A 15181-nucleotide genomic window follows, 5' to 3' on the forward strand; every position below is an offset into this window, starting at 1 on the left:
GAGGTTAGTAGGTAGGAGATGGAGGTGCGGCTTGGGGAGGGAGGAAGGGATGGGTGAGAGGAAGAACAGGTTAGGGAGGCAGAGACAGGTTGGACTGGTTTTGGGATGCAGTGGGTGGAGGGGAAGAGCTGGGCTGGTTGTGTGGTGCAGTGGGGGGAGGGGACGAACTGGTCTGGTTTTGGGATGTGGTGGGGGAAGGGAAGATTTTGAAGCTGGTGAAGTCCACAGTGATACCATTGGGCTGCAGGGTTCCCAAGCGGAATATGAGTTGCTGTTCCTGCAACCTTCGGGTGGCATTATTGTGGCACTGCAGGAGGCCCATGATGGACATGTCATCTAAAGAATGGGAGGGGGAGTGGAAATGGTTCGCGACTGGGAGGTGCAGTTGTTTATTGCGAACTGAGACTTCCGACACTTCCGCCATCTACAATCCGACCCCACCACCCAAGACATTTTTCCATCCCCACCCTTGTCTGCTTTCCGGAGAGACCACTCTCTCCGTGACTCCCTTGTTCGCTCCACACTGCCCTCCAACCCCACCACACCCGGCACCTTCCCCTGCAACCGCAGGAAATGCTACACTTGCCCCCACACCTCCTCCCTCACCCCTATCCCAGGCCCCAAGATGACTTTCCATATTAAGCAGAGGTTCACCTGCACATCTGCCAATGTGGTATACTGCATCCATTGTACCCGAAGTGGCTACCTCTACATTGGGGAAACCAAGCGGAGGCTTGGGGACCGCTTTGCAGAATACCTCCGCTCGGTTCGCAATAAACAACTGCACCACCCAGTTGCAAACCATTTCCACTCTCTGGGGACTAATCATAACAAGGGTGATGCTTGGAGGTTTGAGGGTTATAAACAGAAATCGAAAGGTGGGTGATTGGTAGCTTCAGTACCACACTGAGGGTGTCCACGGACATTGCTATTTACATAGGTTGAGATGCCAGGGGACCAGATTCAGGACAGACAATGGAACGGGAAGAATCCTGCATGTGGCCCATGGATGATTACATGGATTAGCTTCAGCTGCTAAAGATGAAGGCCATATACACAGAGGTACTCACATTTATTACTGCCTTCTCTGCACAGTTCCTTTTGTGAATTCACAATTTGTCTCATACACGTAGGAGAGACTGTGGTGTCACAATTTTGTCATTAGTTTAATAATCTAGAACAATCCAGTTGCTGTGAGGACATGAGTTCAAATCCCACCATGGTGATTGGTAGAAACCAAATGTAATGAACAAAAACTGGAATTGAAAGTCAGCCTCAAACACTGCAACCAGATGACAGGAAATCATCCTCTGGAGGTATTAATTGCAGGCCCCAGATCTGCAACACTGAACAAAAGACATTGGTCACAATAGCCTCAGGGCTATAAGGCTGTTAACAGCAGCGCAGACGGGAATTGCATGTCAGGACCCCATGTAATCACTTGCAAAATTGAAGAACCTGATGGGCAATCCCTCTGTCAATGGAAACCCCTCCCCCCCAAGAGAATTCACGATAGCAAAAGAATTTCAAGAATTCTGCTTTAGTTAAATTGATTGTCTAACCTTTGCCTGGGTAACTTTTAAAAACAGCCAGGTTTTAATAACATTTTTAACATCAGGCGGTTAGAGAAAGTTTTCCCGGGAGATTATATTCCAGCACCTATGTTGTTGACGGATCAACTGGGAACAGTGTATACACGTGTTCTTTTTCTCTGCACAAAACAGGGATCTGAGTGTCAATATATGCAGCTTCAGCCCATTCCAATTCCCCTTAAAGTGGTTGTCTATGTATTCCTTGTGTACATAGGATTATCCAAATGCAGAATTTTCTTTAGTTGAAACACTGTTGCAATCCTTGCAAGTGTGGACTTTTGGATACAGTCAGTACTTGTTGAGATGTTTTATGTGGCCTAGCAGCGCTTGGGGTATTAGACATACCTTGTATTTAATTTTAGTGGAGAAAGAAACATAAGAATGTTTCAAGTCCAATTAGTCTTCTCTGAAATTAAAAAAATATCATTGGGCTCAAAATGTTAACTCTGTTTCTCTTTCCATTGTTACTGTTAGAGCCGTTGAGTTTCTCTAGCACATTTTTAAAAATTTCAAATCTCTAACATCTGCAGTATTTTGCTGTTTTAGGAGTTTCAGTGCCAGCATGATATCAGCAAGTTGGCTAGCTGTAGCTAGTGGGGTGCCACAATGACCTGTGCTGGAGCTTTAGCTATTGACAGTCCATATTGATCACTAGGCAAAGGCAGTGTAATGTAAGTAAGTTTCCAGATGATTCAAATTTGTGCTATGAGGAGTACACAGAGTTGATAAAGAAGTAGAAGCAGATTAGGTAAATGAAGTAGCAACTGAGAGCTTATTCACCTTGGCATGAGAATAGGAAAGTGGAATCATTTTTAAAAAGGCATGAAACCTATAAATGTTGATGTCCAGAGTGACTTGAGCATACAAAAAGGCAAACAAAAAGTTGGCAAGCAAGGACAACAAACAATAAGGAATGTAAATTACATTTTGTAATTTAGTGCAAGGGGATTCAAGGATAAGAATAAGGAAGGTTTGCTAAATTTATAGGGTAATCACATTGCCATTTTGAAAATTCCCACTTTCTGCTTCTTGTCTGGTAACCAATTCACTACCAAAGTTGAAAGATCACCCCCAAATTCATAAGCCCTCATCTTATGTATTAACCATTTGTATGGTCCAGCATCAAATTCCTTTTGGAAATCCAAGTATACGACATCACCTGAGTCCCCTTCATCCACGTGAGTAGTCACAGCCAAAATTTCCTCTAATAAATGTGTTCAACAGTATTTCCCCTTCAAAAACCATGTTGACTTGTTCTAAACATACAACAACATACTTGTCTGCAGTTTCTTTCTTCCATCCGGGTTGAGGTGTTAAACCGTTTTAAACTACAAAGATAGACAGTACTGCAAAAATACCCAAGTAAAAATTTAAGGTTAGCTTGGTTGTTCAGTGTGATCCAACTGACTGTAAAACTAAAACTTTAGCTCCAAAAATAAAACTCTGCATTTTGCACGAAGATCTACCGAAAACACTTTGGAGATTTCTAAGACATTTCACACAGGTTTACGCTGGTCTTGGTAATTAGCAACCATCAGAGGAAACAAGTAGGTATTTCAATACTGGTGGGAGGAATGCAAACAGCACTAGAACAAGCAATTCATCAACAGTAGTTGCAAGTGTACAACTGCAAAATGCACAGGTAGAACTCATTTGTTAAGCCTAGAGGCAAAGCTCATTCATCAGTAAAACTTATCTGCAACCAGCAACTCTAAACACCAGTAGAGTTACTCAAATGGATCTCATCAATTTAAAAGATTGCTTTGCTGGATTTACCAAATGAATGCATTTAATAGTTTCTGTGCCACTACATAATTCAAAGATTTACAAAATAAAACAGCTATTTAAAATGAAATAGGAGTTAAGTCTTTTTTTTTGAAGGCAGCTATGCAGTATCATCATTACTCTTTAAACCTATTACTAGATTTAGTGCAGAAGGATATCAAAAATGGGATTTCAGTTGATGAAGGGAGTGACGTGGCCAAATGACCAGGTCCTCTCATGATGAGCACAGCAGAAGATCTACACATGAACAGGTAGGATGCAGCTTTTAGAATAAAATTAGTATTAAAATGAAACAGAGCTTAATGAAGTTTAGAAGAAATTATCAAACAATGCAAGGGTTAAAACTGCTATGGATTTAACCCAAGTACTTTCTCTGCTATTGCCAAACTTAAGTTAAAAATAAAAATCTAATGCAAAACAAAGAAAAACATAGAAAGCCATGAGACTGCTTGCTATAAGCCAAAAACCTTGACACAACTTGTTCCAAGCTGCAAAATGTACATGAAAGCCACCAATCAATTGATCCTCAAAATTTTAAGACAACGGGCTCTCAGAAAACGTGATAACATCAGTGGATTTTCTCTGAATTTGACCCTTTGCATTCATATCAAAGTCAAACCTTGGCATCAATGTCAAAGCAGAGAGTGGAGGTCTGGGATAAGATCTCCTCATACCTGAGACAAAGCAAAACTATGCTTCATACCTTGATTGTTAATATATTGTTTGATTGAATATCCAGAATATCTTTACAGATGACTTTGGTATTTTAACTTTTTTTTACACATTTATGATAGCAAACTTGAAGCAATAGCAGACAATTCAGCCCCACAAGCGTGCTCCGATATTTGATATGATCATGAATGATCTCATCTTGGTCTCAATTCCAGCTTCCTTCCCATTCAATATAACTCTACAGACAAATACTAATTAAAAATCTAACTCCTCCTTAAACCTTGGCGAGTTTTGAGAAGATTTGTAGCGCAGGTTGAGGTTCTGGGCGTGAGTTTGCTCACTGAGCTGGAAGGTTAGTTTTCAGATGTTTCGTCTGAAATGTGTATCCTGGCCACCAGGATACACGAACATCAACTAGCCACAAAAAGACATGATCCACTATCACTAGTATCCTTACATACAGATGAGGAAGGACACCACTTTGATTGGAACAACACATCCATCCTAGGACAAGCCAAACAGAGACACACATGAGAATTCCTAGAAGCATGGCATTCCAACCAGAACTCCATCAACAAACACATTGATTTGGAGCCCATCTACCATCCTCTGAGAAAAAGAACAGAAAATGACATCACTAATGGAGGAAATGACATCACCAACCCAAAGAAACCTAAACAGATAAATAGATAGCAGGACATAACACCAACACTTCACCAGAGGCTCACTGATGATGTTACCTAGAATGGTGACGAAACGTCTGAAAACGAACCTTCTAGCTCAGCGAGTAAACACATCCAGCACCTCCTTAAACGTATTCAGTAGCCCAGAATCTTGCACACAGTTTAATGAATTCCACAGATTCACAACCCTTTCGGAGAAGTAATTTCTCAAAATCTCTGTTTTAAATTTGCTACCCGTTATCCTGAAACTATGGCCTCTCATTCTAGATTGCCTGACAAGAGAAACTATCATTTCTGTGTCTAATTTGGCAATCCCCTTTCACATCTTAAATACCTTGATTAGCTCTTCTCTCATTCTTTTAAACTCTAGAAAGTGCAGTTTACACTGCTTGATCTCCGTTCCTAAGACAAACAAAGCATCTTGGAATCCAATCTAGTGACCTTTCTCTGAACTGCCTCCAATATAACTGCATCCCTCCCCAAGTAGGGATCCAAAACTGTGCACAGTACTCTAGATATGGTCTCACTAATGCCTTCTACAGTTGTAGTAACACCTCTAATTTTATCAGCTCTATTCCTTTAGCAATAAATGCCAAAATCCCATGACTTCCTTATTACCTCCTGTACCTGCATAGCAATTTTTTTTTGTGATTCATGCATGAGAGCACGAAAGCATTCTGAAATTTCTTTCTATTTAGACAATAAATTGCCTATTCTTCTGACCAAAATGGAAAACCTTATATGTATCCTAAAACCTCATCTGCCAAACTTCATTTTGCCCGATTCACCTAACCTATCCAAGTCAATTTTTAAATTTATTATTTCTTCATTGCAACTTACTTTCCCAGCTATTTCAGTGGCAACTGCAAATTTAGCCACTGTATTTTCAATGTCTGCATTGAAGTCATTAAATTAGATTGTAAATAGTTGGACCTGAGGAGGAAATCCTGAGGCATGCCACTAATTACACACTGGCAACCAGAAAAGGACCCATTTCTTCTGAATCTCTGCTTTCTGTCAGTTAACCAAACCTCCATCCAAGGTAATAAATTACCCCCAACCCCATGTGATCTTATCTTGTGTATTAACCTTTTGTGCGCACCTCATTGAACGCCTGCTGGCTGTCCAGGTATACATCTACAAGGAGCCCATTAGTCACTTTGATGAGTACATCTTTAAAGAATTCTAGCAAATTAGTCAAACATGATTTAACCTCAAAAACTTGTTGAATTTGATGGATTGCATTTGAATTTCCAATGTTCTATTACTTCCTTACTAATGGAGTCTAACAACTGCTCAATGACAGATGTAAAAATAACTCTTTTGTAGTTTCCTACTTACTGTTTCCCTCCTTTTCTGAGCAAGTGTGCTACATTAGCATTTTTCCAATCCCACATTCAGAGAATTTTGGAATATTAATCAGCAGTGGATCCATTGTGTTTGCTGCAACATCCTGCAAGACCTTAGGATGTCAGGTTCTGAGGTCTTGTCTGCCTTCAATCTCAGGTTTGTTTGGTACTTTTACCATAGTGATGATGCTTTTCCAAGTTTCTCCCTTCCAATAACCTCTATATTACCTGTTACAATTGGGATGTTCTGTATTCCCAACTATTAACATCCCAATCTCATCCGCCAATGGACCTACATTCACTTTAGCTGCTCTCTTCCCTCTTATGTACTTATTGAAGCTTTTGAGCCCACTTTTCTAAGTTATGCTGGTTTTCTTCAGTAATTTACCTTTGCTGTTTTCATCACCTAACGATCCTTCATTGACCTTTAAAAGCTTCCCAAGATTCCAACCTGCTTTTGCAATATTGTTTTGCCTTTGTTATATTTAACTTTCTGTTTAGCCGTGGATATTGTCTCCCCTTCTTACAAACTTTCTTCCTCTCAGGAATGTGTTGTAGTGGGAGGAATGAATATCTCCTTAAATATCCGGCCCTACTCATCAACTGATCCTCAAGGGATCTATCCTGCTCTAGGGCTCAATCTGTCCTCATCCAGAACACTAGTACGGGACTTTAGCCTTTTTGCCCACTAACTGAATTTGAAATTCCAGCATATAATGATCATTCTTCTCCACAGGATCCTTTACTATGGGGTCATTAACCAGCCCCACCTCGCTGCACAGCACTAAATCCTGAATAACTTGCTCCTTGGTTAGTTACCCAACACATTGCTCCAAGAAACAACCTTTAATATATTCAATGAAGTCTCCCTCATGGCTATCCTTGCCAATTTGATTAATAGTCTATGTGCACTTTGAAATCACCCATCAATATTGTTGTACCTTTCTAATCCCGTAAGAATTTCCTGGTTTATACTGTGCTCCTCTGCCAAACTACTGTTTGGAGACCTATAGATTACTCCTACCAGGGACTTCTTTCTCTTACTGTTTCTTATTTGTACCCGGGCTGATTCTAAATCTTAATATTAAACTCTCTCGACAACACCAATGTCTTCCTTTACTAACACCAAATCCATTTCCTTCCTGGCTTTCACCTGAAACACTTAGTATGCTTGGATATTCAATTCCCAAACCTGGTTTCCCTGCAACTACATCTCAGTAATCATGACCAAAGCATACCCAATCATCTCTATTTGCGCTGTTGACTTATTCATTTTATTCTGAATATTGTACGGAAGAGCATTTAAATGGGGAATTTTACAGAGTGTGGTTAACTCAGCAGTTTTTATTGCTATTACATTCCAGTAAATATATTTTATTTTGTTATAGCTTTGTTTCTCCCAAACACACTCAGGAGGGAGAACATTGAATTTACGACCAAGTATATAGCTAATCTTGAAAACAAATAAAATTACTCAAACATTAAAATGAGCAATAAGTTTGACTGGATTAGTTTCCCTTCCCAGGAAGGTCGATAGTCAAACCGTTATAAAGACAAATGGTCACCAATTAATTACCTGGCAAACATCTCTTCAGAAGTTGGTTACTGTAAGAAAGAAATCAGAGCTACAACAAAAATGGCAAACTGCACGTTCTCCAAACAAAGAATTTCCCAGCATTAGAATAAGTCCAAGTCTTTTTTAAAAAAATTGTCAAAATTGTAATTTGGAATACTTGTTCTATAGGGCTGGGAAACTGACCTTCACAAAGAATGTGGTTCTGGAAAAGGATAGGGTGGGTCATTAGACACTGGGGTCAGGAGAAAGCGTGATGGGCAAGAGGCAGTAATCAAAGCAAAGGAGAGAGCTGATGACCTGAAATTATTGAACTCTGAAAGCAAAAAACAGGCAGGAAATGAGGTGTTGTTTCTCTGACATCTGTCAAGCTTCACTGGAGCCTTACAGGATGCCAAAGACAGAAATGTTAGCATGGGAGAAAATTTGTGGATTGAAACAGCAAGTGACCACAGGTCAAGGTCATTCTTGTGGACACTGAGGATGTATTCTGCCAAGTGGTGACGCAGTCTGCATTTGATCTCACCCATGTAGGAGAGACTGCATTGTGCGTAGCAATCAGTATACACTTTATAAAGTGTGGGCCATGTTTAGTAAACCCAATTGGATATTTTGAGAAAGCAACCAAATCAGTAGAGAAGGGGAAATGTTTATTGATGCACTTTATATGGACCAGTGGAAGTATTCAGTCAGATTCCACAGAGCATCATGGAATCGAATACAAATTAGTAGCCTGGTCACTGGGTTACTGAGCTGCTGAAAGCAGAGAATGAGAATAATAGATCTTAGTTTTAATGATAAAAGGTGACCAGTGGCACACCACAAAGATCTATGCTGGGTGCTTAACACATCATATTCATTGTATTATTAATGAGTTTGGTACCAGAACAGACAGCCATGTGACAAAAAGAATGGAGCATAGGATTTGCATACAATGACAGAAAAATCTATAAGCACCACTCATCTCAAAGCAATTCAGAAACATAGCCAATTTAGACACAACCTCCAACAGACAGCAATTTGACAATGATCAGATGGTGTGTTTTTATGATTTTGAGTGAGGATAATTACCAACCAGGGATAACTCTCCTTCCTGATCTTTGAAAAAATACCATGGGACTTTTTCCATCTCAACACACCTTTGACAGTTAAACATTGACTAAATATGCACTAAAGTATGAGCATTGATTGTGTACAATTCATGGAGCAGGGTTTGAACCTACAACCTGCTGATATAGACAGATTGATCAGGTTGACAGTACTCATCTGCGACAGGTACATTTCAACTCAAGTGTGAGTGTGAGATAATTTAAATTGGACTGACAAAGTATAGCTCTTGTATTAGTAAAACGGTGAAGAACAGTGAAGGCCCATTCACACAACAAAAAAAACTAAAATGCTAACAGAATACAGAATCTAGGAGATAAGGAAGTTTTGATAAAGCTAATGTAAATCCCTGGGGTTGGACAATGTCTGTAGTATTGTACAATATTAGCCTTTGCACCTGAGGAGGAAATAAATAGCCCGCAGGAGCTACAGGCTCACATGAATGTGAACAGCATACCAAGGATTAGGTAATAGAGAGAAATTAATTGAGCTAAGCATATATTTTGTACACCGTACACTGGTGATTTGATTTAGACTTTTAGGTGTTTGAAAGGAGGAGAGTTTTTCCATGCATCAGTCCATGCAGACTGCAAAGATGTAAAATAAAACAATTTTCATGCAAAGGGAATGGACATTGCCACTGCTCAATTTGTTCAGGAAATAAACTGATATTGGAGACTTCAACTTGTTTGACATTGATGCAAAATGAAATGGAGCCAAGATGTGTAGATGGAGTTTTGATGCAAATCAGTTCTGATTTTAGTAAATGGTGGGAGAACCCTGAGAAAAGCAAATAGCCTATTCCTCCACTTTTGGTTGGCGAGTAATTAGGTGGGGAAAGATGATAGTTAGCTGACAGAAATGGTAATACAGCAAGATGCAAGAGATTCCATGAATTGTCAAAGCGGATGGCAGTGATGGAAAGTAGAAACAAGAAAACCTGGCAAACTGGACAGCAGGTCTCATTTTCCATTGAAAATGCTAGCACTCTGGCTCTACACTGCCAGCACTTACTGCTCAAAGGAAAGAAAATGCGAGCTAGACGTTCAGGCCAAAAGTTGCGTACGTCAATGTTAACATCAGAAATTCCTCACTGAATGCACTAGTTGCTAGTCCCAGTGTGGGGTGGAGAATTCAGATTCCAAGAAACCATAAGCTTAAGGCTAAACTTATGCATAAATTGGAGGTGCTGAAGAAATTGATAATCTCATGTGTGCTGCAGATCCCTGATGTAGATACCATATTGTAAGCAATTAATGGAAGTGTAATTAATTGAAGGGAGTCTGTGTAAATCACTCCCTACCATAAGTAATGTTTTAGGTCTTGGGGGCTGCTTTGGAAAGCAATGAACGAGCAGAAATGACCTTTACTGAACTTAAGTGGGATAGTGCTGGTGAAAGAGCTAAAAGGTGAAAGAGCAGTCAGGTAGGTATCACGGAGATCCTGATTTGAGTGCTGAAAAGATGAAGGAAAAGGAAGTCATATTTGATGGTGGCATTACACTGAAGGATGGTAAAAATCATGCAAGATCATATGTTGAACATGGCAGCTGGTGGAGTTCATAGAATCCCTACAGTATGGAAGTAGGCTATTTGGCCCATTGAGTCTACACCAACCCTCCAGAGAGCATCCCATTCAGACCCACCCCTTCCCCATCCCTGCATTTCCCATCCTAGACTCCATGGGCAATTTAGCATGGCCAATTCACCTAACCCACACATCTTTAGACTGTGGGAGACCGAAGCACCCAGAGAAAACCCAAACAGACACAGGGAGAATGTGCAAACTCCACACAGACGTTACTTGAGACTGGAATTGAACTCGGGTCATTGGTGCTGTGAGGCAGCATTGTTCACCATTGTGCTGCCCCTTGGTTGACGGTGAGAATGGGGGAAATGAACGCCATTCTTTGACAGGGGATGAAATGGACAAGAGCAAAAGTATTGGAAATTAGATTAATGAGAATTCTGTCAGTTACAATAGAAGGGAATCCTTAGATGAGGAAACTGCACCTCTGAAGCCCTGGAATGGAATGTTAGCATCAGAGAAACTGGGAGCTGGAAAGGAGTCCTGACGTGCAGATAGGTGCACAAGGAAAGATAATTGAAGTCTTTGAGGGAACGGTGGCCCTTTAATTGGCCCAAATAGCCCGAAGCTACTCACCATTCTGACTTGGAATGAAATGGCCATTCCTTCATTGTTGCTTGATCAAAATCCTGTAGTTAACTTCCTAACAACAATCTGGGTGCGCTTCCATCCCAAGATCTGCAGCCTTTCAAGGCAACAACTTCCATTGTTGCTGGGTCAAAATCCTGGGACTCCCTCCCTAATAACACTGTGGGTGCATCTCATGGGGCTGCAGTGGTTCAAGGAAGCAGCTCACTATCATCTTCTCCAGGGCAGTTAGGGTTGGACAATAGATACTGGCCAGCCATGACACCCACATTCCATGAATGAATTTTAAAAAAGCATCCGAAAACTGAATGACAGTAATGTGAAACATTTCCTTCAATTCTTTTTAGTGGAAGTTGCATCGCAGATGGGAAATTTCAGTCCATAGGTTATATTTGGAATAACTACCCAATCAATCCCTTGCTCCTCTGCATGAGGTTTTCCTTGAAATTCAACACCCATGTCTAAATGCTACAGATGCTCTATTCAGGCATCAGCTGAGTCAGAATTCTGAAGTGCATTTTTAAGTCTCAAACTTGTTTTTGCCCCCAAGTTTACAAGCCTTCACTTTTACACAGTGCATTATTTGCATAAACCAAATATTCATTCCCATTAGTCACACCATCAAGGTAACGGAACGGAGAGAGGGGAGAGAAGAAGATCCCAATGGAAACTATAAGTAGCAAGGACAGTGTGAATCACCTGATTTAAATCAGGTTCCTTCCACTCCAAGGGAGTTGAATGTCATTAGAGTAATCACTTCTAACATATATTGTACTGTCCTTATTGGCCAATAGCTGATATTCACCCATTACACAATGCTTTCGTCCAAGATATATTTGGTTTTGCCTCAGCTCCTTCCAACATTGACGTGGCTTCAAGTAATACTATCATGTCTGTCATCTATTTCATTTTGTCTAGGAGATGCCCATTGCTTCCTCCCTCTTTCCAGGATATTTCTCAACAGCCATATCTCAAAAGCTTTGAAGCTTTTGGTTATTTAGTGGCCTGCATTCTCGGCTTAGAAAACACTAAGTTAGTAAATGATGCTATAAAACCTGATCTAATGGCCTTAGACAACTGATTTAATGGGTTTAAACAGCTTCTCCTACATTTCTCGAGGAGAAAGCCAACTAAATCAAGCCATTCTAAGCTTGTGCATTGCAAAACAAAGTAAACGCAGAATTAAGAAAAGAAGATAATTTTCATTATATACAAGGTACAAATATTAAAGGTCCTCCGAGCAAAATATCAAAACACATTGTAATACACTTTTAATGTTGTGAATGTAAATACCTGAAGTATCTCAAGTTCAAACAAGAAATACAAAAGCTTTTATCCTGGATTTATATCCAAAATATTGACACCTCTTCACAGCTGCCTGCCCTGCTGTGTTAGATTAAACGGAAAATGTTGGCGCTGTCAGAACACTCTTTGAAAAACAGACATTGTGAACTAAGTTTCATTAAGTGGCTTAGGGGTAATAGAAAATGCAGAAAGATAGAAGCACACAGATATCGCAATTTGTGTCAAGTATGTTTTGCAAAAGAATGCAAGATAGGGAAGTATGTAGGCCTGGTGATTTCAGTTAAATCTTTATTGAACAGAAAATGTTGAGCGTTATCATTCATGTTCACTGAGCTGCAGCAATGCTCCTCCAGTGATGTGCTAAACAGTCTCACCAAGATGTGAAGAGGAGAGATGCAGCACCATTGTAACTTGTACAACAAACAAAGGAAAAGGCCAGAGCTGCCCAGGTCAGAATTAAACCAGTCTACTCTCTGAATTCAGAAATGAAATGATAGTGGCACAAATACTGCATACGGGAATTCAAACCATCAGTGCTGTTTAATTTAGCGTACTAAAAGACAGGATGTGTCCCGCAATTTCACATAGGTGGGGCAACCAATTAACTTGGGTCAACATTTAATGGAAAACAGTCATGTGACTGACTGTCTTCACACACCCATATGTACAGTATTAATCTATTTTTGAAATGCTCAAGCTGATGGTAAAGAAGATACACCCAATGGTAAGTTAATAAACTGTTTTCCATGAATCATAGTGAGATCCTCAGCACTGCATTGCATCCCCCCCAAAAAAGAATCACACTGTATAACAGTAAAATCGCTAAACTTTTTCAGAGTTCAATCCTGGACATATATATTATTATTATGTCTCTCTTGTAACAGGCAGACAACCGATGTCAACAGTACTGCACAAATAACTCAATCCACTGTTTCTGTAAATTATACTCATGTCACTGCCTACTATAGTTACTAAATGAGCAAAATAGGCAGAAAATCTTTGATATTAATTATGATGCTGTGCAAGTGAGTTCTTTGTAAGAGCTGAAGTTATGGCAATCCTGTTCTTTCTCTAAGGGGCAGAGAGAGGTGATTCTCGGGAAGGTGAGCCAGTATTTTCTTCTGGTGGAAAGACTGTAAGAGTGCATGCTCGGATTCCTCCCAAGGACTCAGGGAGATCAAAGACCTTCTGCCATTCGTCTTTCTCTGGGTCATATTTCTGAACTATCTCCACCATGCAGCGGTTATTCCAGGAATACCCTCCCACCACGTAGATCTTATTTTCAAAGACAGCCACACCAACATCACTTTGGCCACGCAACATTGCTGCAATTGGGGTCCAATGGTCCAGGGCAGGTGTGTAGAATTCACAGCTCAAGACATCATCATAATCACTGGTTCCTCTGAAGTGGTTGCCTCCAATGACATAAAGGCGATCTCCCACCGTGCACATGCAATGCAGGCCCCTAACAGTGGTCATTGGAGCTCTTTGGGTCCATTTGTCAGTGTCAGGGTCAAAGCACATGAGTTCTTTTTGGAAGGTATCATGAGTAATCCCACCTGTGGAGTAAGATGAAATTCAGGAGAGTTAGGAAACAGTCTTTGGTAAAGCGCATCTTCTGTGAGGAGTAAAAGGCAATGAGCACAATTCTGTTATGTGAAGAATAAAAAGTCCAATCAATGTAAGAATATACCTAATGTTCTTAGAAGAATAGGAACAGGAAGACTGAGACTCTGCCGTTAAAATTGGATCATCATGGTTGATCTGTGTTTTCAACTCATTTATCTGTCTTGGCTGTGTAACTCTTGGTACCCTTCCCTCTCAAGAACTATGACCCTCAGTTTTTAATTTTAGATGAAAGAGTTCCAGATATTGACAGATAACAAGGGGTAGAGCTGGATGAACACAGCAGGCGAAGCAGCAGAGGAGCAGGAAAGCTGATGCTGTTTGGCTTGCTGTGTTCATCCAGCTCAACACCTTGTTATCTCGGATTCTCCAGCATCTGCAGTTCCTACTATCCCAGATATTCACAATAGTTCTTGTGAAGAAGTGCCTCTTAATGCCTCATCTGAATGGCTTCACTTTAATTTAGTTCTCTCCATCCCTACCCACGTCCACCGTGTTCTGAACTCCCCTACACAGGAAGTGGTACATTCTTTCTATTCTACTAACTCCTCTCACTATTTTAAGCACAAATTAGATCAAACCATAATCTTCTAAACTAAACAGAATATAAACCAAAACTGCAAGTTGTCCTCATAATCAGGTTTTCAGTCTTTGGAATTCATTTTGACCCAAATGCTCAATTTACGAGGAAATAAGAGGAATACCACGAGGAATAAGAGAATGGTCAAAGAAAGAGTAGGGCCGATCAGGGATAGCATAGGGAACTTGTGTGTGGAGCCTGAGGAGGTAGGGGAAGCCCTAAATGAGTTTTTTGCTTCTGTCTTTACGAAAGAAACGACCTGTGTAGTGAATGAAACCTTTGAAGAGCAGGTGTGCATGCTGGAATGGATAGAGATAGAGGAAGCTGATGTACTGAAAATTTTGTCAAACATTAAGATTGACAAGTCGCCAGGCCCGGATCAGATTTGTCCTCGGCTGCTTTGGGAAGCGAGAAATGCAATTGCTTCGCCACTTGCGAAGATCTTTGCATCCTCGCTCTCCACTGGAGTCGTACCTGAGGACTGGAGAGAGGCAAATGTAATTCCTCTCTTCAAGAAAGGAAATAGGGAAATCCCCGGCAATTATAGACCGGTAAGTCTCACGTCTGTCGTCTGCAAGGTGTTAGAAAGGATTCTGAGGGATAAGATTTATGACCATCTGGAAGAGCATGGCTTGATCAAATACAGTCAACACGGCTTTGTGAGGGGTAGGTCATGCCTTACAAACCTTATCGAGTTTTTTGAGGATGTGACTAGTAAGGTTGATGAGGGTCAA

General features: G+C 40.5%; 1 protein-coding gene across 9 annotated transcripts in view; it reads right to left on the reverse strand.

Annotated features, from left to right (window-relative positions):
• Nucleotides 1-12512: 12512 nt before the first annotated feature.
• The window catches only part of klhl13 (kelch-like family member 13), a 220931-nt gene continuing 218262 nt past the window's right edge, over nt 12513-15181 (reverse strand). For all 9 annotated transcript variants that reach the window (XM_048544914.2, XM_048544909.2, XM_059651508.1 and 6 more), the window contains one exon: nt 12513-13800. In XM_048544914.2, coding sequence (XP_048400871.1) covers nt 13313-13800 — 488 coding nt within the window. In that variant the 3' untranslated portion in view covers nt 12513-13312. The remainder of the gene's footprint in view (nt 13801-15181) is intronic.

Source organism: Stegostoma tigrinum, chromosome 15 (genome assembly GCF_030684315.1).
Source record: "Stegostoma tigrinum isolate sSteTig4 chromosome 15, sSteTig4.hap1, whole genome shotgun sequence".
Classification (NCBI taxonomy): Eukaryota; Metazoa; Chordata; class Chondrichthyes; order Orectolobiformes; family Stegostomatidae; genus Stegostoma; species Stegostoma tigrinum.